The sequence below is a fragment of the Gracilinanus agilis genome, chromosome 2, assembly GCF_016433145.1.
Source record: "Gracilinanus agilis isolate LMUSP501 chromosome 2, AgileGrace, whole genome shotgun sequence".
Taxonomy (NCBI): Eukaryota; Metazoa; Chordata; class Mammalia; order Didelphimorphia; family Didelphidae; genus Gracilinanus; species Gracilinanus agilis.
The window spans coordinates 344,152,741-344,175,952 of NC_058131.1; the positions used below are offsets into that span (position 1 = coordinate 344,152,741).

At 38.3% G+C, this 23,212-nt stretch overlaps 1 protein-coding gene across 1 annotated transcript in view; it reads right to left on the minus strand.

The window, feature by feature from the left end:
* Positions 1 to 23,212, minus strand: part of PTPRT (protein tyrosine phosphatase receptor type T) — an 846,734-nt gene that overhangs the window by 259,761 nt on the left and 563,761 nt on the right. Inside the window, exon 9 of the mRNA XM_044659804.1 lies at positions 2,952 to 3,153. Within this exon, the coding sequence (XP_044515739.1) occupies positions 2,952 to 3,153 (202 nt within the window). The remainder of the gene's footprint in view (positions 1 to 2,951; positions 3,154 to 23,212) is intronic.

Sequence of the window (23,212 nt, forward strand, 5' to 3'; positions counted from 1 at the left end):
ATTATGTTTCTTAACCTGGGATCTGTGAACTTTAAAAACAAATTTTACATACACACATGTATATATGTGTGTATTATATATATATATATAATACACACATATATATGTTTTTAAAGTTCATATATATAAATATGAAACTTAATTTCAATCTAATTGATTTCCTTTGTTATCCTATATATTTTATGCCTTTAAAAACATTATTCTGCTAAGGAGAGTTCAGCAGCCTACAAAAGAACTCTAAGGCACAGAAAAGATCAAGGATTCCCGGTTTATAGGGAATAAATTTGATAGCCTGAGCATTGAAAGCTAAAGCCAGGTGACTCCTCTTTTGGAGTTGGAGAAAGTGACTTTCTGTCTGTCCACAGATTTACACTGACATAGAGAGGACACTGCTATGGGTCCCCATTCTTTAGAAAGGGTCTGAATCAATATTCATGAAAAGTCACTTATGGGATAGGTTTCCTCCAAGGGACACAACTGGAAGACTGAGGTTTGACTCCCATTATTACTTGTGTGAACTTGGATAAATCACTTAGCCTCCTGAGGACTTTCTTTTCTCATTTACAAAATGAAGGGATTGAACCAGAAGAATCCCAAGTTCCCTCCTAAATTAAAAACTCTATGATTCTATAATCTTTGTGATTTCAAGGAAGTCACTTTCTTTCTTTGGGACTCAGTTACCTTCTCTGTTAAATGATGAGCTTAGCCTGGATGATCTGCAAGGTCCCTTGCAGCTCTAAATCTGATCCTATAATTATATAACCTGACTTGGTAGTTCAAAGATTTCATTTCTAGCCCATGTTTTTCCACATACTATTATTATGACTGACCTTCTCCTATCTCTGACTCTCTTTCTTTATCACATGAAGTGGTTGGTTTGAGGGTCTCCAAGATTCCTCCCAGCACTTTAAGTTCTGGGATCTCTGAAAGTGATTCTGTGATGGAGGACAGTCATCACTATTCCTTGGCCCCAGCACTAACCTGTCACAATCTCTTATAATACCCAATGCTACCTTCCCTAGCTTATACCCTTGGATGTTCACCTAGGACTTAGGAAAGCTCAGTGGAGGCTAACCTCAGAGGTTAGGAGCCTGCAGCCTGGGATGGGTCTGAGGGGGCCTGGACAACAGGCTTGCTCTGCCTTCCTTTTCCCCTGAGGACTTCAAATCAAGTCCTGTGGTCCCAGATCAAGCCAGAAAACTCTAAGACTTTTCCAGAATTCATCATAATTCTAAGGGCCTCAGGGTCTCCTAAAGAAGGAAACAGCCCATATCCAGAAAGGGCCATAAGGAATGTTTTCCTTTTTAATTCCATTGCAGATTTTTAATTTAATTTTTAAATTCCATTCCAACACAAGCTCCTGAATCAGCCCCAAAGATATTTATTGCTTCAGAGTACAAGAAGATGCAGGTTCTCAGCCTCCCTTGTTCAGTGCTGTACAAAGGTATCTGTCTGGGTGTTTTCTAGTTTGTCAGAAGGTTTTGTGTTTGGACTTCTCACAGAGATAGTGTCCTGGCTGTATAATTATCTATTATACAAGAAGATGCTATTCCAGACTTGCTCCCAGTAAGGCAAGTGTTTTGAGCTATGTTTTCATCCAACAGTCTCTCCCAGTCTCTCAGCATACAAAGACATAGACTGAGGAGCCTGCCAAACAAAAGCAAAGGTTAATTGGCCAAACCCAAGGCCTTGGCCTCCCTAGCATGGTGGTTGCTAATCAGTAGGAATAACAGTTAAACACTCAGGAAACTGAAGCCTTCATATCCCTAATTCCACTACAGAGCTTTTGACCTCCCTGTAAATTTGTTTTGATGCTTCCCTGTGAGCACTGGTGCCAGAGGGGTACAGATTTTCATACTTCATAAGGGGTACAGATCCCTAGAGAGTTTCTGAAAAGCTACAAGTAAAACAAAATCTCAAAGATCTTAGACCACCTGGGAGAGATCATTAAGATTGGCCAATTGAGCCAAGAACTTGAAACCCTTGATTTCAAATGCAGTAAAAAAAATTCTTTTGTATCAACAGAATCATAGGACCATAAAGAGAGGGACCTTAAGACTCTTTGAGAAATAAGTCGGCACACAGAAGTCTACTTATGGAGTCAGAAAAACCTAGGTTTGTTCTTGGAGAAGTCATGTAACCTTACTGAAACTCTGTTTCCTTCTCTATAAAAGGGGAAATCAATAGCACCTACATCATGAGAGTTATAAAGACCAAATGAGATTAAGTATATAAAATGATCTACAGACTATATATTTGAAAGCTATTGCTATTTTGATTCCTAGGTATTATTCTGTCATAGGATTTCAAAGTCATAGCTCTAAAGCTAGAAGGGACCTCTCTATGGTAATCTAAGCCAATCTCCCTCTCCCCACTTTGCAGATGAGAAAACTGAGGCCCAGATAGTTAAGTGATTGACTCAAGGTCATACAAGGTATTAATGACAGATACAGATTCAAACTCAGGTCCTCAGAGGATAGGGAGCCAGGCCTATAGATGGGAGGTGCTAGGTTAAAGTCTGGCCTCTGACACTGCCTAGCTGTGTGACCCTGGGCAAGTCACTTAACCACTATTGCCTAGCCCTTACCACTTGTCTGCCTTGGAACCAATATACAATATTGATTCTAAGATGGAAGGTAGGTTTTTTTTAAAAAGGTCCTCTAATTCCAAATCTAGCATTCTCTCCAATGAACCTCCAAGACATACAAATTTTATATTTTACATGAATACAGAAAACTTGATATCTAAAGCTGTCCTATGGCACATATGTAGGAAAAATAAATGTTATGGCTTTTTCAAAATCAGAATTTTCATATACTGGATTTTTTTTTAAAAGAAATCTGGAACCTTTCCAAGGGGAGGAAGCATCATAGGCATAGTGTAGGTCCCCCTTCTTTCTAATCTATGATTATTCTGGAAGCTATTCTGATGTTCCTCCTGCCAATAAATACCTGAGATTTTGGTGGCAATGCGTGTAGTGATGGGAGGCCCAAAGCCCTTTGATGTGCTGGCCTTGATAGTGAATGAATAGGTTGTTCCTGGATACAGTCCCACAAAGAGGTGGTGGGTTTCATTCCGAAGCTTGAAGACTTTCCCCCTCTGGCTCGAAAGGTCAGCATTTGGATCGAGGGAACCCACAGCCTTGTAGTTTATCTGCAAAAGAACAACCAAGGAGATTATATCTAGCCATTAGCTTCTGGAAAGGCAGAGGAAAGACACAGGAGACACTGTGATACATACTACCTGTGTGACTCTGGGTAAGTCATTTTCTCTTCATGACCTGGACAATTCATAAGGCTAAATTTCAGAGGAAGTGCTGACCTGCAGTAGGAGTTTCCCTATCTAGAGTAAAATATGCCAATGAAATGATAGGTTCAGTCTCTTCCGGGGCCTTCCCTCTGTTAATTATTTCCAAGAGAGCTTGCATATATATTGCACGTCTTCTATCCCATTAATCTTGAGAGAAAGGGCATTTTTTTTACTTTCTCAGTATCCCAAGGACTTGGCACCTGGTGCCTGGTACATAGTAGGTGCTTAATAAATGTTTATTGATTATCTCACTCACTAATGGCCAACCATCAGAAGAGTCATAATGGAATAGGAATAGTATGAGTCCTGGCATTTACACTACATGATCATGGAAAGCCTCTTAATTTGTATAAGACTTGGTTTTCTGAAATGTTAAATGGAGATATTAAAGTGTACATAACCTCCCCTACAAGATTGCTTTGAAAACCTTTGAAAACCTTATAGCACTATAGAAAAGGTTATGATTATCCAGATACTTATACAGTCTCCTGCTTTCTTCTCACTGCTGATTGTTAGTTTATTCTATTTCTCAAGCTTCCCCTGTACCAGAAGCATAGTGATGTTATAGAAAGAGTGCTCGATTCAGAGACAAATCTTTGGCTAAAATTAGCTCTGCTACTGATTTTCTGTGTGACTGGGTGACAGACCCAACCTTTTTGGGACTCAGTTTACTCATTTGTAAAACTGACAGGGGCTCCAACTCTTAGGTTGCCTTCCATTCCTAGTTCTTACAATACCTGGCCACTTCCATTTGAATCCTGGGAAAGAATTTTTGGGCAAGTTGAAACTGAAAGCAATGAAAAAACCAATTTTTTAAAAAACTAAGTTCATTTGCTTTCCTCTCTTATCCCTAGTACAGGGGAAGGAGAAGTGAAATGTGGCAAATACTATGAAGGTATCTCTTTGCAGTGTTTAGGTTTGTAGAATTTTTTTCCTCATTCTTTATTGTCATGCAAAACACACTTCCATATTGATCATTGTTGTAAGAGCAAAACTCCAAAATAAAAACAAAAATACACTGATATGAAAGACACCTCCAACAGTTCTTTTACTGGAAGTGGATAGCATTCCCTACCATAAGTCTTTCAATTGCACTGCTAAGAGTAGTCAAATTTTCACAGATAATAATCATCCAATATTGCTGTTATGTATAATGTTCTCCCAGTTCTGCTTATTTCAATCTGCATCAAGTTCCTTAAGTTTTTTCCAGCTTTTTCCAAAATCATCTTGCTTATCATTTCTTATAGACAATAGTATTCCATTACCAACATGTACTACAATTTGTTCAGCCATTCCCTAATTGATGGACAGCCCCTCAATTTCAATTTTTGCCACCACAAAAAGAACAGCTATAAATATTTTTGTACAAGTGGGTCTTTCCCCCCTTTTTATTATCCTTTCGGAATACAGACCCAATAGTGGCATTACTGGGTGTACAGTTTTATGGTCCTTTGGACCTAGTTCCAAATTGCCCTCCAGAATGGTTGCATCAGTTCACAACTCTACCAAGAATGCATTAGTGTCTCAATTTTGTCACATTGCCTCAAACATTTACCACTTTCATTTACAGTCATATTGATCAATCTGAGAGGTATGAGGTAGTATCTCACCATTGTTTTAATTTGCATTTCTCTAATCAAGAGTGATTTAGAACATTTTTTCATCTAACTATTGATGGCTTTGAGAAATTAGACCTTTTTTAGAGACATCTGTTATAAAAATTTTTCCCACTTTGTCGTTTCCCTTCTGATCTTGGTTAGATTAGTTTTGTTTGTACAAAAGCTTTTAAATTTAATATAATCAAAATTATTCATTTCATATCTCTCTATCTCTTGTTTGGTCATAAATTCTTCCCTTCTCCAAAGATCTGCCAGGTACACTCTTCTGTGTTTCCCTAATTAGTTATGGTATCATTCTTTATATCTAACCCATATATCCATTTTGACGTTTTCTTGGTATAGAGTGTGAGATATTGGTCTATACCTTCCTTCAGCCATACTGTTTTCCAATTTTCCTAGCAGCTTTTTTTTTAAAGAGTGAGTTCTTATTCCAAAAGCTGGGATCTTTGGGTTTATCAAACAGTAGGTTGCTAAGGTCATTTCTCTCTGTGTGTTGAGTATCTACTCTGTTCCATTGATCTACCATTTTATTTCTTAGCCAGTACCAGATTGTTTTGATGATTGCTGCTTTTGAGATCTGGTACTCCTAGGTCTCCTTCCTTCACATTTTTTCATTAATTCCCCTGATATTCTTGACCTTTTCTTATTCCAGATGAATGTAACATTGTTTTATTCACAAGAAAATAAGAAAGGGGTTTCACAATTTGAGAGTAACTTTTATTTATTCACGTCTTAAGGTCTGAGGTTTCAGCCTGACCCCAGATTCCCACCTTTAGGTCCAGGCATTATTTTTCTTTCTTTTTTTTAAAACCTTTACCTTCCATCTTGGAATTAATACTATATATTGGTTCCAAGGCAAAAAATTGGGGGTCAAGTGACTTGCCCAGGGTCACACAGCTAGGAAGTGTTTGAGGCCAGATTTGAACCTAGGACCTCCCATCTCTAGGCCTAGCTTTCAATCTACTGAGGCACCCAACTGCTCCCCATTTCCCCCTCCCAGAATTATTTTCTTAGAGCTAATAGCTGAAAACCTTCTTTGAATGGATAATGCAAAAGAATAGGTAGGTATCACAGGATTGGAGCCAGAACACCTGGGTTAGAGACTTTGCACAGGTCACATCATTTCTCTTGGGCAGCTTACTTATCTTTCAAAGAATGGTGATATGATAAGGCTTCTCTCAGGACCATTCCAGATTTGTCATTGGGATTAAATGAGGCAATATCTGTGGAAAAGTGCTTTGCCACCATGAAATATGGTAAAAATATGAATTCTTTGTCTTCTAATAGTTGCCTGATAGGGTGTGTCTCACTTGAGAGGATGAAGTCACTTTTCATTATGAAACTTAAAAACAAGAAAGCATTAGCCAGTATAGATTGTGAAATGACTCTAAAAAACAGGTTTCATTTTGGAAAACAAGTCATTTATTGTTTATAGCATGGAAGCTGAAAATTGTTTTTGTCTGTCTGGATCAATCATGTACTTCTCTTCTCATTCTGATTCCTAAAAGACTTGGGTGAATCTGGGAACTCATGGTCATGGGTAGTCCTGCCAGTCCTACAGATCTCGACCCACCTGTGCCCACTAAACCTTTGCAACCCTTATTCAGGCCCTCCTTTAGCTCCCTCATAGGTGAGTCCATTCAACATTCTGGTGACATTGTTTTAGGTCTCGATGTTATATGGCTACCAAATGAGCATATGAGCTGTCTACTGGTTGGTTATCTGTCAGTCCTTCTACACAGGAAGCGTGACTTCTGACCTGGATATAGAGCCCTCTGATGGCATTTCTGATACTACTTCTCCCATGAGTAAAGTTTAATGGGCTATTTGTACCCACCATGATCTTCTACATGACCCTTTGATTGACATTCAAGGTAATTCTTTGGAGATGGTGATGATTCATAACTTAAAACATCACATTCGTAAAACTTAGAACTTGAAGCATCCTAGGAAAAATATGGTCGTTAAAAAGTTGGGTCCTTGTTTGGGGAAGAACAGAGTCCTTAAAGCCTCTTTACCTATTGGTTGGCTACCTGATGATGAAGTCCTTGGCGATGGCAATTCAAGAAAAAACTTTCCTACAGTTTATCAAATTGTGACAGGGCTGTGATTACAAATGCAAATGTGACCTTTAGATTCCTAGACCAGAGACAATATCATTATCCCACCAGACAAGACACATATACAGAAATATCATAGGATGATTTTTATATCTTAATAACAGGGAAGGCCTATAGGATGATAAGATTTTAGGGCTGGGGAAGGGGAGGTATCTTGGGCCTCATCTAGATTGCCCCTTTCAATTTGTAGGTGAGCAGACTGAGTCCTCAAAAATTTGTCGAAGATTGTATGTGTAATAAGTAGCAGATCTGATACTCCAAATCAGAACTTCCAACATTAATTTCACACTTCAGGTCTCCTGATATCAAATCTAAGGTTTATTACCCTACCACCATGTTTCTTTCCATAGAAAATAACCAAATTTTAGGAGTGGAGTTACAGATGGCAAGAAATTGACCCCCTCATAACCAGCTCCCTCCAGGTCTGTCCAGGAACGGAAAGTAAAAGGTCCCGACTAGAGACTAACCATGTGTTCCTAATCACAGAGGCTTTCCTCATAGCCTCCTGGGTTATTTGCTTAGAATGTCACAACTTGACCTCTTACCAAGGGCCATCTGATCTTTGTGCTACACACTCTGAGATGCAAAATACAAAATACAAGGGATTTCTTTATTTTCTTTGTTTAATTTGACTGTCTTCATAGTCCGTGAAAAAGAATCCCTGATTTCCACTACCAAGGATGGAATGGAAGTATGAAGGAAGTATAGTATAATAGATAGACTGCTAGACCTGGGTTCAAATTTTAAGTCTGACAGTTACTAGCTGTGTGACCACAGGTTAATAAGTCTCTTAACCTCTTGGAACCTTATTTTCCTCATCTGCAAAATAGAGGTAATTATTCCCATCAGAACTGCCTCCTGGGATTATTATGAAGCCTTGGTAAAAATAATGCCCACAAAGTCCTTTACAAATCATAAAGTGCTATATAAATGTCAGATTTTATTATTAATAGAAAGGGGGTTATTGTTATTGGCACAGGTAACTCACACACCTTTCATGGAAAACATGACCATTTCAAGCACCCGCTTGAAATTCCGTCTGAGTTCTATTCCATGTAGTGGTGGCAAGTGCGTTGATATACAGACACTTGGAGGTAAAACTCATGACTTATTTACTAGCCAATTCCTTCCCTATGTTCCAAATTCAATCCAAAAGCGGCTCAATTTCAACTGAGCTGTCAATATAATATACCGGGCTCTCCTGCGCCCCTAACCTTTCCTGATATTACAGGATCCTCGCTTATTTGTAATGAAACACCATGAATAAATCAATGTATGTTAATATAGCAAACCTTCAATTTTTTATGAAGGGCTCCACCAAATCTAATTCCCAGCTTTGTCAGAAACAGTCTTTAAAAAATTTAAGTCCCCGGTTTTATGAAGTTAGCTGGATGAGGGTGCGGAGGAGTGAGGATAGAAAAGAGAGAGGTCAAGGAAAGGGATAGGGGTAACGCTGCAGCCTCTCCAAGGTAATAGGATGCATAAATGAATTTTTGTTTTTAAGCTGAAAGGAAGAAAACTTTGTTACAGTAGTAAGCTGAGAGCTCAGAGTCAGTCCCTACTGGCGCCTACACAGAGATCCTGCATCACAGGAAGTCTTGGTGGACCTTCAGGGGACTCAGTCCTGGCAGTATTCCAGAGAAGAACAATGAAGACCCACAAGAATTGCATGGATGGAGGAGAGCGACTCCAGAGAGACAAGCAGATGGAAAGGCTTTCTGCCCAACCCTGCCATCATCTCTGGTTTGTGACCTTCTGAAACAGGCACCTCGAGACCCAATTTTAAGGCAGGCAGCCATTTAAAATGATTAGGGTGGACTGTGGTAACTGGATTTCTAGGCTGCATCTGGGTGCTCCTGCTGCGACCGGCCCATTCAATCAGTTAAATGGTGGCGGGGTAGGGGAGGAAAATGGGGCGACGACCTTGATCAGATGGGCTGTTTTGTTTCCACAGAGCAACGTGGTGGAATTAATTTTTCACATTTTCAGCCAGTCTCTATAGTGTCACGTGGTTATTACCTTTTGTTGCTATAACAGCCTCAGACACCAATTTTCTAAAAGGAGGCTCTGGGCGAAGGGGAAAAAATCCTTTCAATGGAGAGAAGAAACGATAGTGTTTGCTATTTGGTCTCCTAACAACCAAAAAAAAAAAATGTGAACATTTTCACATTAGAGTAAAGCGGGAATGCATAGATGTTTGTGAGTGTGCGTTGCTGTAACTCGGCTATAACTTTCTATTTTCCCAAATGCTTTTGTTGCTAGTATATTTGTGTTATTGTGATTGTTATCATCATTCCTGTCATTACTGCTGTTGCTGCTGTTTCCAGGACTGCCAAGTCAAGAACAGAATTCAGGGATCATAAGGGCCCCAAGGTACCTGCCAAACTCCACCAAGCCAGACTCTCATGAATAAAATACAGTTAATTTAATATTGATATTTGGATATCAGAATTAGAGAGAAGAGAGCTATAATGTGGGAGGCAGGAGACTGGGCAGGGTGGAGTCAAGAAGACCTGTATTCAGGTCCTGTTGATACCACACACCAGCTGTGTGCCCTGGGGAAGTCACTTAACTTCCCAGTGCTCTGGGCAACTCCCATAGACTAGAAATTACAGATTAGCTGCTGATCTGCATTGGTGGAAGGAACTGCCACACTGGGAGCTTCCTATACTGATGAAATCACAATTCTGGCTTAAAAAAAAGGAAAGAGGAGGCAGCTGGGTAGCTCAGTGGAGTGAGAGTCAGGCCTAGAGACGGGAGGTCCTGGGTTCAGACCTGGCCTCAGCCACTTCCCAGCTGTGTGACCCTGGGCAAGTCACTTGACCCCCATTGCCCACCCTTGCCAATCTTCCACCTATGAGAAAATACACCGAAGTACAAGGGTTTAAAAAAAAAAAAAGGAAAGAAGGAAAGAAAGAAGCAACAGAATGAGAGATGTCCATGGAAGGGACATCAGAGAACATCTCATTAATGATGTCTTTGATCGCTCAATATCCTTAAATAAACATTTAATAAGGGCCAGCTTGGAAAGCCTGGTGGATAGAGAGACAAGCTTAGGTTCAAACCTGGCCTCAGATACTTCCTGCCTGTGTGACCCTGGACAATTCACTTACCACTCTTCTACCTTAGAACTGATGCTTAGTATTTCTAAGACAAAAGGTAAAGTTTATGGGGTTAAAAAAAAAAGAAGAAGAAAAAGGAAAGAAAAAAATGTCTACCATGTAGGTGCCAGAACACTAAGTGCTAAGGATGCATAAAAAATGAAAAAGGCAATTCCTGCTCTCCAAAATCAAATAAGGGAGCCAGCAAGCAAACAAATATGTACAGACATGCCATACGGAGGCTAAATAAGAAATAATTAATGGAGGGAAGACATTAGAATTAAGAAGGGTTGGGAAAGACTTCTTGTAAAAAACTAGATTTTAGGGGACAGCTGGAAGTTTTAATGGATTGAGAGCCAGGCCCAGGGATGGGAGGTCTTGGGTTCAAATCTGGCCTCAGACACTTCCTAGCTGTGTGACCCTGGGCAAGTCATTTAACCTCTATTTCCTAGTCCTTACCACTCTTCTGTCTTAGAATCAGTTGATTCTAAGACAGAAGGTAAGGGTTTTTTAAAAATTAAAATTAAAAACTAGATTTTAGTTGGGGCTTAAATGATACCAGGAAGTCAGAAGGGAGAGCTGAGGAGGAAGAGTATTCCAGGCATGGAGGAGAGGCAGAGAAAACGCCCAGAGATGAGATATGGATGGAACAGCCAGGGGGCCAGTATCATTAGATCTAATTAGCAGTATGTTGGGGCTCAACCCTGACCTCAGGTATTTTCTAGCTGTGTGACCCTGGGCAAGTCACTTAACCCTGTTTGTCTAGTGCAGTGATTCCCAAAGTGGGCGCTACCACCCCCTGGTGGGTGCTGCAGCGATCCAGGGGAGCGGTGATGGCCAAAGTTGCATTTATCTTTCCTATTAATTGCTATAAATTTTTTTAAATTAACTTCCAGGGGGCTAAGTAATATTTTTTTCCAGAAAGGGGATGGTAGGCCAAAAAGGTTTGGGAACCACTGGTCTAGCCCTTCAATTTTAAGAGTTATTACAGAAAGTAAGGGTTTAAAAAAAAGTATGTGGAATGGAGGTAGTAGTGAGGTGTGTGAAGATAGGAAAGGCTCCAGGCTACACTTTTGGACTTAAATCTCTAGTTACTTATTATAGGAATGATATTTGAAAGTATAGTATTGTTAATGAACTTCTAATGGTTAAATCTGATTATTTTTTTCTCAGTCCTAATCCTACCCAACCTCTTTGCTGCATTTGACACTGGTAACCACCTACTCTTCTAGGATTCCTTTTCTTCTCTAGGTTTTTGTGACACTAGTGTCTCCTGGTTCAACTTTTACTTGCCCCCCACATCTTCTAAGCATCACCTAAGCATGTAGGCTCATCATCCAGGTCAAGCTCCATATTATCCAAGGTTCTGTCCTAGGCTTTCTTCTCTCCCTAATCTATATTTTCTCTTTGTAATCTCCCCAAACCCTATGGTTTTAATCTCTGGAACAGGCAGTTTTCAGAAGAAAAATATGAATCCTATCAATAGTCATATGAAAAAATGCTCAAAATCATCAATAATGAGAGAAATGCAAATTAAAACAACTCTAAGGTACCACCTCACACCTAGAAGACTGTGTACCTGTTAGAAAAGGAAAATGGCAAATCTGGAGGGAATGTGAAAAATAGGGAAAACAGGGAAATCCTTCCATTTTCCCCAGTTTATATTGCTGCCTTAATCTGGTCTAACTATCCCTCATCGTGTTTTATCCAATCAGTTGCCAAATTTTGTTGTTCCTTCCTACCTTCACAACATCTCTAACCCCTTCCTTCTATTCACTCATTCTGCTACTACCTCATCACCATTTGCCTAGATGAGTAAAAGAGCCTCCTGAATGGTCTCCTTGATGCAAGTCTCTCACCATTGTAGCCCACCCTCCACACCTGTCCTGCCAAAATGATTTTCCTCAAATGTAGATGTGGATGTGTGATCTCTCTCTCTATCCAAATCCAATGGTTTTCTAGAGCCTTTCTGACAGTGGCATCATACTGAAATAGTAACAGGGACATAAAGCTATGCATAAGGATCTCCGCAGGTGCATACTGACTTAGAAAACCATATATTAATATCATTATTAATTATCATTGTTAAAACCATGTATTAATAACACATCAATATATTAGTATATTTATGTACAAATATATCAATATGATATTAATGTTTTATTGTATTTTATTAAATATTTTACAATTAACTTTTGAACTGCTTTGGGATATATTCAGAAATGTTATGTATGTGTTTGATATCTTTGCTCTAGGATAATGCTGGATATGTCTTTAGCTTTGAAAGCCCTTTTATACAACTTGGCTCCAACTTAGCTTTCCAGACTTACTAGAGATTACTTTCCTTCCTCCACTCTGTGATTGAGCCAAGTTGGCCTTCTCTCTTGTCCCTCACATATGGCACTTCATTTCTAATCCATCCTTTTTTCCTGGCCATCCCTCACACCTGGAATGTACCTCTCCTTTCCTAAGTCTCTCCTCCTTTAAGATAAAGTTCAGGTATTGTATTCTAAATTAAGCCTTTCCTAATCCTTCCTGCTCCCCCATGCTAGAGCCTTCCTTCCCAAATTACTACATTGTTGTAAACATTTACACTGATTAGTTTTATATTTATCATGTACAGTGATCCTTTACCTATTGTGGGAGTTAAGTTTCAGAGACTCCTGCCATAGGTGGAAATCCATGAAGTAGCGGTGTTATATTTATTTTATTATTTGTATATATTTTAAGGCTTTATAAACCTTTCCCACTCTCCTATAAACCTTTTCCATACCCTTACTAACCTTTCCCACACTCTTATATACACTGTCAATCAATACCTAGGATATGGAACACAGCGCTGTGGTTGGTCACTTTTTATTCCATCAAACAATAGTGTGCTGTGTACAATCTCATGTTGACAAACTTGCGCAAGAGGTAGTGGCGTACTGCATTTCCATTGTGTACATTATGGTATTCATCCACAAAATCCCACAATATAGTGAAAACTCTACAATACAGAATTAGATATATATTTTTTTAAAACCTGTGATACACGGAAGCCATGACAAGTGAACCATGATATAATGAGGGAAGACTGTATATACGTATATGTGTACTTATCTCTCACATTAGATTGTAAACTCATGGCAAGTAGAGATTATTTCATTTTTATATTTGTATCTCCAGTGCCTCTTATAGTTCCTGGCACAGAGTGGTACTTAATAAATGCTTGTTGTTTTCTCCCCTTATTTTACAAATGAAACAAACAAAAAAAAGAAAACAAAAAACTTGCCTAGGAGTCACAGAAGTAGTAAGTAGATGTCCAACAGTATTATGTTCTCTTTCTCTCTCTGTCTGTCTGCCTATCTGTCTCTCCCTCTGTCTATCTGGCCCTCTTAATAGACACTGGAAGAAGTCTGGTTGTGAAGGAATAGTTATATTTCTTTTCAATTTACTAACTGTTTGATCATCTTTTCTTTCCAACCTTCTCCTCAGCAGAGCCATAACCATGAATTTTACGCCTGGGGGAAGAAGTGTAAGCAGAAGGAAATAGGTTCCTAGTGTACTGTATTAGTCACAAAGGAGGACCTCACCCTAGTCTGGCATCTGGTAGCTTCCTATTTTTAACAAATTATTATTGTTAATTTGATGCTAAGATCTTTTGTTTCTAGGTTGCTGAAAAAATACAAATGCCAGAGCCTTCAGTTTTAGCACCCTTTGGCAAAGCTCTTATTACTATACCCTAGTAATCCCTCTCCCTTTATCATAATAGCATTGCACTAAGCAAACAGAAATATAATTATTCATTTCATGGAACACTATTCCGTGTACTAATATAGCAAAAACTCTTGTCAAGGAAGACTGGAAGCAGTTAGGTAGATACAACAGTAGCTAAAGTTCCAGCCCTTGAGATGGGAGATCCAGGGTTCCAATTTAGCCTTAAACATTTCCTAGTTGTGTGACTGTGGGCAAATCACTTAATCCTGATTGCCTATTCCTTGTCACTCTTCTGTCTTAGAGTTATTATTACTAAGACAGAAAATAAGGTTTAAAGAGAGGAGAGACAGGGACAGAGGCAGCAAGACAGACAGACAGACAAAGGCAGAGAGAGAGAGAGAGAGAGAGAGTCTTCTCCATAGGTGATTCTAGGACAAAGGAGTATGCATATGTATAGGAGGGAAGAAGTAATAATAATATTAATTGACATCAATATATCATATTAAAATTTTCATATTCATGATGATTTAAGTTCAGAGAATCTTTTTGTATTTGTTGTCTGACTTTATATATTTAAACTGGACAACAAGCTTAGGAGGGAGGTACTAGACATATTATTGTTCCCATTTTACGGAAGAGGAAGCTGAGATTCTCTGTGTGTATGCACGCATATATGCAGTCATGGCTAGTAATTTGAATTCTTCTTTGACCTTGAAGTTAGGGGACTGAAGCTGAGTGGCACAAGGATTCCAAGAATGGAATATTAGAGAGAAAAGAGGATAGAAGAAATGAAGTTGGGAAGATCAAAGAACCACAGTACCTCAGAACTGAATGGGAGCTTAGAGGTCATCAAACCCAACCTCTCACCTGGGGTGGATGCAACCAAGAACTCCCCCATTGCAATCTGTATGCATGAGCCTGTTGTAAATCATGTATTTAAGTATGCATTTAAGACATTCCTATGTGAGATGGTATGGCTACACTGCTCCCATCACCCTCGTAGGAAAGGTTTCATTCTAAGATAGGCCAGAGGGATAAACAATTTAGCCTAGACACTTAAACTGGGAGTCTGGCCTATATTTCTTATCTCCTTTAAAAGATGAACCAAGAGTAGCAAATAAAACTGTCCTAAAGCAATTGAATAAATAAGAGTCAGATTTTCTAGCCAGGGGCCAGGCTGATGTAAGGATTTACATTAATGCCACATCTTTTATTCAGATGGATGAAAAGTATATAGAAACTCCAAATCCCAATTTCACCAGGATTCTTTAATATAAGTAACAATATTTATTGCTGGCCATGTTTACATTCAAAAGACTAAATCCAAAAGAATCTGACTAAAATGACCTGGTTTATTAGAACAAAACTGTGTAGGTCTACTGTGTGAAAATGCCATTGTAGGTAGTCAGCTGAGAAACACACATGTTTTTCATCCTCTGCTAAGGAGGCTGGGTATGCAGACAAATCCTAAGTACCATGTGAATGGGAAAAATTTTTGACATTCAACTAAATATGGTCTAATATTTACAGTGAACTAAGTGTGCAAAGGATACTGGGATTTTGGAGAGATGGCAAGACAAAAATAAGTGGGGCATGTTGTTCAATCATTCAGTCATGTCTGACTCTTTGTAAGCCCATCAGCATACCAGTCCCTTCTGTCCTCTACTATCTCCCAATGTCTGTCCAAACTCATGTTCATTGCTTCCATGACACTACATCTTACCCTCTGCCTTACCCTTCTTTTGTCATCAATCTTTCTCACCATCAGAGTCTTTTCCAGTGAGTCCTGCCTTCTCATTATGTATGTGGCCAAATAGTTTAAGTTTCAGCTTTAGAATTTGTCCTTTCAAATAATAGTCTGAATTAATTTCTTTAAGTATTTACCAATTTGATCTCTTTGCTGTCCAAGGGACTCTCAAAAAGCTTCTCCAGCATCACAATTCAAAAGTAATGATTCTGTGGTGCTCAGCTCTCTTCATAGTCCAGTTTTCACAGTCATACATTGCCACTGGAAAAAACATAACTTTGACTATACAGAATTTTTTTGGCAAGGTAATGCCTCTATTTTTTCATATTCTGTCCAGATTTGCCATGGTTTTTCTTCCAAGGAACAAGCATATTTTCATTTCATGGCCGCAGTCACTATCAGTGATCTTGGAGCCGAAGAATAATAAATCTGCCATTACTTCCATTTCTTCTCTCTCTATTTGTGAAGAAGTGATGGGACAAGTTGCCATGATCTTAGTTTTTTTATAATGCTAAACTTCAAGACAGCTTTTATATTCTCCTATTTTACCCACATCAAGAAGCTTCTTAATTCTTCACTTTCTTCCCTCAAAATGATATTGAATGCATACCAGATATTGTTGGCATTTCTCCTGACAATCTTAATTTTAGTTTTTGATCCATCCAGCCTAGCATTTCATATGGTGTACTCTGCATATAAAGTTAATAAATAAGGTGATCATATACAGTCTTAGCATACTCTTTTGGATCACAACAAAATGTGGCAAGTTCTCAGAGATGGAAGTACAAAATGATTTTATTTTTCTCCTGAGAAGTGTCTAAGCAGGTCAAGAAGCAACAATTAAAACCAAATCGGGAACATCTGATTAGCTTTAGTTCGAGGAAAAACAGAAGTAGATTTTTTTTTTCTAGAACTCCCTTTCTCTACAATCCAGTTTATGTTGGCAATTTGGTCTCTAGTTCCTCTGCCTCTTTGAAAACAGGTCTGCTTATGGTAATTCTTGATTCACATATTGCTGAAGCCTGGTTTGCAGAATCTTAAGCATATCTTGCTGGTGTGAGAGATGCATATAATTGTGGCTTAATTTAGATTCTTTAGCATTGCCCTTCTTTAGGAGTGGGAAGTAAAGTGATCTTTTCCAATTCATTAGCCACTGTTGAATATTTCAAATTTGCTGGCATATTGAGTATATAACTTTCAGAGTATTATCTCTGGGGATTTTAAATAGCTTAGTTGGGAATTCTCCATTAGCCCTATTGTTAGCAATGTTTCCTAAGGCCCACTCAACTTCATTCTCTAGAATGTATGTCTCTAGATCAGTAATGATACCACTGTGGTTACTGACAATGTTAAGATTTTTCTTTTATAGTTCTTTTGCATGTTCTTTCCACTTCTTCTTGATTTCTACTGCTTCTATTAAGTCCCTACCATTTTTAACTTTTATCATGCTCATTTTTTATATTACATTTTCCATTGTTATCTGCAATTTTCTTATAGAGACCTCTTGCTTTTCCCATACCAGATATTGTTGGTATTTCTCCTGACAATCTTAATTTTAGTTTTTGATCCATCCAGCCTAGCATTTCATATGGTGTTATTATTTCTTTGTTTTGCTCATTTAAGAAAAAATTCTCTCACTTTGCTCTTCTCTGGAACTCTGTATTCAGTTGGGTATATCTTTCTCCTTCTCCCCCTTTCCCTTTCTTTATTTCCTCAGCTATTTGTAAAGCCTCATAAGATAGCCACTTTGGTTTCTTGCTCTTCTTTTTCTTTGGAAAGTTTTTGTTGTTACCTCCTTTAAAATATCACAGATCTGTCCATAATTCTTCTGATGCTCTATCTACAAGATCCTAATTCCTTAAATCTATTCATCACTTATACTTCATATTCATAAGGGATGTTATTCATATAGGTCATACCTACATACTATATGGTCTGATGGTTTTCCTTGCTTTCTTCAACTCAAGTCTGAATTTTGCATTTAAAAGTCCATGATCTAAGCCACAGTCAGCACCAGGTCTTGTTTTAACTGACTTTCCAGAGCTTCTCCACCTATGGCTGCAAAGTATATATTAAATCTGATTTCTATATTTACTATCTGATGATGCCCATGTGTAGAGTTGCCTTTAGGGTTGTTGAAAAAGAGTGTGTGCTATGAAGAGAGGACTACCTTGCCAAAACTCTATTAGTCTTTGCCCTGCTTCATTTTGTACTCCAACACCAAACTTACCTATTACTCCAATTATATTTTGATTTCCTACTTTAGCATGCTAATCTCCTATGATAAATGTAACATCTTTTCTTGATGTTATTTCTAGATGTTGTAGTTCTTCATAGAACTAATCAGCTTTGGCCTCTTCAGCATCAGTGGTTGGAATACTTGTATTACTATTATGTTGAATAGTTTGTCTTGGATTTAAAATGATATCATTCTATCATTTTTGAGATTATATCCCAGTATTGCTTTTCTCACCCTTTTGTTTGACTATGTAATCTATTCTATTTCTTCTAAAAAGATTCTTGTCCACAGAAGTATAGATAATGATCATAGTAATTCACCCATTCCCATCCATTTAAATTTACTGACACCAAGATGTCAATGTTTAATATTTCTATCTCCTGTCTGTCCACATTCAGCTTCCACATCCTGCTTGACCACATCCAATTCACAGATCTTACATTCCAGGTTCCTGTGTAGTATTGATCTTCACAGCATTGGATGTTCCTTTCATCATAAGATACATTCATAGCTGAACTTCTTTTTGGCTTTGGCCTAGTTGCTTCATTCTTGCTGGAGGTGCTTGTAGTTGTCCTCTGTTCTTTATTATATTTTTTAAAAAGAGAAGAAGTCCACTAGCTAGAGACAAAGAAGGGATATGGTTCAGGCATGGAAGTCAGGTTGCCTACATTATCAAGATTAAAGAGGGTGAGTCAAAACAAGAAAACAACTTGGCTGGAATTCGGAGTATAGAGAAGAAAGAAGAGGAAAGGAAGACTAAAGAGGTATATTGGAGAGGGACTTGAATGCTAGGCTAAGAACTGTGTATTTTACCCTTTGAAGATTTTGGAGTAGGTATCAACAGGTCTTTCTGTATCAGGAAAATCTAATTTTTGGTGAAAAAAGCCTTCCTGAAATAGCATGTTTGATATTATACCCAATTAAAATTCTCTATCAACAACCTCAGAGAGATAGTATAAGACCTCATAATGTAACAAAAAGCATAATATTACTTATTACATTATTATTATTTATGGATATGTTTAAGAGTTATAGAGCACATTTGTCATTGCATATACAATTGTGCTTGGACAAAGTTGGCTTTACCATATGGCTTCTTGGGATCCTTCTCATTTGTAATTACTTTTTATTTGAACAGAAATGTTTATGTTTTTAAATCTTTTGACTAAAGAAAAAGAGAGAGCCAAAATCTGCTTAGAAGAGAGGAAATGGCACCAATAAATGGAAATTCAGAACAAAGATGGAAAAATTTACATGCACTGATGTACAGTGAAGTAATAGAACCAGGAAAACAATATTTGCACTGGCTATAATTCATTTCAAAAATAATAAAATTATATGTAATTATTATGTAACTATAGTAACCAGGACTTTTCTCAGAAAAGAATGAGAAAATACACTCTCTTCATTGGATATAAAAGGTTCTGGTTGTAGAAATAAGATCAAATAAAATAAACTATGTAAAACATTTTGCTAACCTTTAAGCACTATATATAAATGTTAGATTGTATTAATGTTTCATACACTGTCTGAGGGTGGTCAAAATGCTTTTTGGTTTTATTGATCTGCTTTTTTCGTTTAATCATTTTTGTGATAAGGAAGATGTGTAATGGCAGAATAAGAAAGATATATGTGGGAATGAATATGGCATTAAAAGCAAAGAAATGAAGAAATGAAATTTGAAAGAGAAAAAAATGAAAATAACTCAAGTGAGTGAGTCACAATGTACGTGTGACCATTATGTTCTCCTAAAGCCTAGGTTCTCGACCCTGGGTCCCATGGATAGATTTCAGGGGTGGTTCATGGACTTAAATGGAAAAAATTACATTTTTAGTTTTATTAAACTCTAAGTGAAAATTGGCATTTCCATTCAGATTGCCAAAGGTGTTGATAACAGAATAGGTTAAGAACCCTAGCTAAATAAGTGGAACATTTCATGCCTTCAAGACTGAATAAATTTTAGCAGTGTTGTATAATGGGAAGAATGCTGGATCAGGAGTCAGAGAAGCTAGATTTGAATCTCAGGTCTGTTACTTACTATCTATGTGACTCAGGTAAGCCTTGATCTCTCTGAGTCTCAGTTTCCTCATCTATAAAATGGGGGTATTGAGCTAAATAGCCTTTCTAAGTCCCTTCTAACTCTAAATCCTATGATCTTGAGTCTAGAGACTTTGGATTGCTGTCTGCCTCAGTAATGATGGCTGTACCTCCAGAATGTCTCAGTCAATTTAATCAGGCCCTGGGATCTGAGCAGGATCATCTTGACATTGTCTGCTATGACCGCAGTTGTTACAATCCAGCATTCAGAGATCCTCTTTGCCTATCTGGGGTTAAGATTCCCTGTGACATGATTGTCTCCTGAGGGGCTGCTGTGGTAATCAATCACATCTACTCGTACTCCCTCAGTCGATAGGTGAAGAAACTGAGACCCACAGAGGTCTAGTGAATTGCCCAAGGTCACAAAGAAAGTTAAGTTGCAGAACTGGTGAAATGACTCCCCCAGAGGTCACACAATTATTTATTATCTCGGGGTAGAGCTGGGACAAGGACCTAGTCGGCTTGGCAGTCCTGAACTTAGTGTTCTTTATATGGTAGCTGTTCCTAAGTCCATGGTGTGAATGGAGAGTATTGCTTAAATGATGATTTTTAGGTATTTTTAAATCAATGATTATCCTTCCATTGTCTGCAGGTGATCATTGCCCATAATGACAGAGTCTATGTTACAGGAAGCTGATTGCAAGAGAGGAAGGAAATTGCAACCCTCATCCTAAATGGGAAGACAAAGCCTCCTGACCACTCAAGGATATATTTCCCCAGTCTAGCCTCCTTCAATCATTATGAACCATTGACTTAAAACTCCTACATCAGCAATGAAGCCGCCAGCCCCCTTCCCCCAACCCCATCATTTAGGGGCTTGCATCACCCTCTCTTCCAGTGGCTGATAGGGAAGGAAGAGAAGGCAAATGAATATGCAAAATAATTGTGAAAGAACTGCTGGGGAAAGCACTTTCTCAAAAAGTGGTATTTATGGACAGGATAGAAAACATTTCCTTTAGAGCAGGAAAATGGGACAATGATTGGCCTTAACAAGGTCTAGGGTACCTTCTAGCCCCAAGGGTTTAGGATTCTACTTATGTTGTAGAGAGACAACATGACTTTTGTGTCTCTGAGAGTGTTGATAATTTTATTTTCTTAGCATTTTTTTTTCATTGAAACTTCATTAAAGGCCAGCTAAGTAGCACAGTGAATAGAGTGACAGCTCTATAGTTAGGAGGACCTGGGTTCAAATTTGGTCTGAGACACTTCCTAACTGTGTGAGCCTGGGTGAGTCACTTAACCCCGATTGCCTAGCCCTTGCTGCCCTTCTGTCTTAGAAATGATACTAAGACAGAAGGTAAGGGATTTTAAAAAAAAAGGAAAAAGAAACCTCATTAAAATAGGGTTCAAGGAGGCAGAAGTGAAAGGACATTAGAAATAAAATGATCTGGGTTCAGATTCTTGCTCCACAAGTCACCTGTGATAGTCAATAATCATTTACTAAGCAGGCCACTTTTCTTCTCAGAAACTCAGTTTCTCATAAGCACTGAGTGACTGTACTACTGTCTAATGTCTCTTCCAGTTTGAAAAGTCTATGGATCTATAAACCATCAAATGACAAGGTTATAAGAGGTCTTGGAAATCACTCAATTTACTATTCTCATTTTGGAAGTGGGGCCCTGAGAAATTAATTTACTTGTTGAAAGTTGAAGAGATTTAGTGACTGAGTCCAGACTCAAATCTAAGTCTAGATATGCTCTGATTTCACTATCTTTTCAGATCAATATCATTTGAGCCTGATTCTCTGACCAGATAATTGAAGACCAAATCCGTTCAAGGGTTCAGAAGATGACTTTGGCTTGAGGTTCTACACTGGACAACCAACTAAAATCCAGTTTGGAATAGAGTACATTTTGTTATTGTTGCTCTTCACCTGTTTCAGTTATGTTTGTTCTTTATCTGATATATATTACAGTTGCTTGCCATTCCCTCTCCTGCTCCTTTTATAGAAATAAGGAAACTAAAGCAAACAGGGTTAAATGATTTATCCAGAGTCATCTGAGGCCAGATTTGAATTCAGGAAGATGAGTTTTCCTGACTCCAGATCCAGCACTCTATCCACTGTGCTGTAACAGTACCATACAGACTACCTACTGTCCCTCAAACTACCTGTTCCCTATTATTTTCTACCATGTACTTCAGTTTGTTCTGCTTTTTCCTCTTTAAATGTCATACTACACCCTTTCTGCCCACCTCTTCTTCAAGGGCCAGCTCAAATATTACCTCCTCTACCAAGTTTTCTCTTTCACCTATCTCCAGAAATGACTCAAAGAAATCACATTAGATCTATGATCAAAGGAATCTTGGCTCTAATACTTACTAGCTATGTGACCTTAACCAAGTCATTTCCTCTCTTTGGGTCTCAGTTTCCTCAAGTAGAAAATAAGGTAATTAGGTTAGATGAGCTCTAAGGCCCCTGCCAATCTCATATTAAGGGTCTTTATTAATGATAATTTATAGGAGCCCTCTATTTATGCTCTAGACGGGCTGAAAGAGCATGTAAGAGAATCTGAAATGCCAGCTTTGGGCATAGCTCCTTAGTATGCTTTCCTTGTGACTGAGGATGTCTTGTACCCAAAGAAGCAAAGAGAATAAGGTAGTGAATACACAGGTCTCAAGAATGGTGGGTTGTTAAAGACCCCTCGTTTATCTTCAATTCAGATGGGCTGACACTAGATTTCAAAACATCAGCTGTCCCTGAAGTCCATCTGTGTCAGTCATTTTCCTCGTACAATTTATGAAACAGCTGATGCTACCTCTTTGCATGCTTATGTTTTTCTGGCATAAAGTTTAATAACAGTAAAACCAAGCTTCTGCTCGTCATTTGATTTGAATGCCTGGATGCCCTGGGTGCCATTCTCTTGTTATTTCCCTAGAAACTTTTTCATTTAATGAATCTACCTACAGACATTCCCAATTGGTCTTCATCCTCCACTCAATAAATCTGGTTGTTGTTTATTTTTCCTCCCAAATCTAAGTTGCTTTATTTTTCTACTTTATATTGAGGTGGTTTTCTCTTAGTAAGTTTAGAAAGTCTAGCATGGCTGTTTAATGATGTGTGTGTTTATTCTATCCCTTTCCTTGTAGTTTTGGTAAGGTCATATTCAAAGGCATACCCAAGACATTTTTATTGACCTGGGTCAAGAGACAGGAACAGCTCCTAGGGGAGGTAGACCAAGACAATAGAAGACTGAGAAGTTAGCAAGAGGAAAGGAAAAAAGCAGCTGAAAGTCTTCAGAAAAGCCAGGAGCCTCTAATCCAATAAGCATTTATTTAAGTAC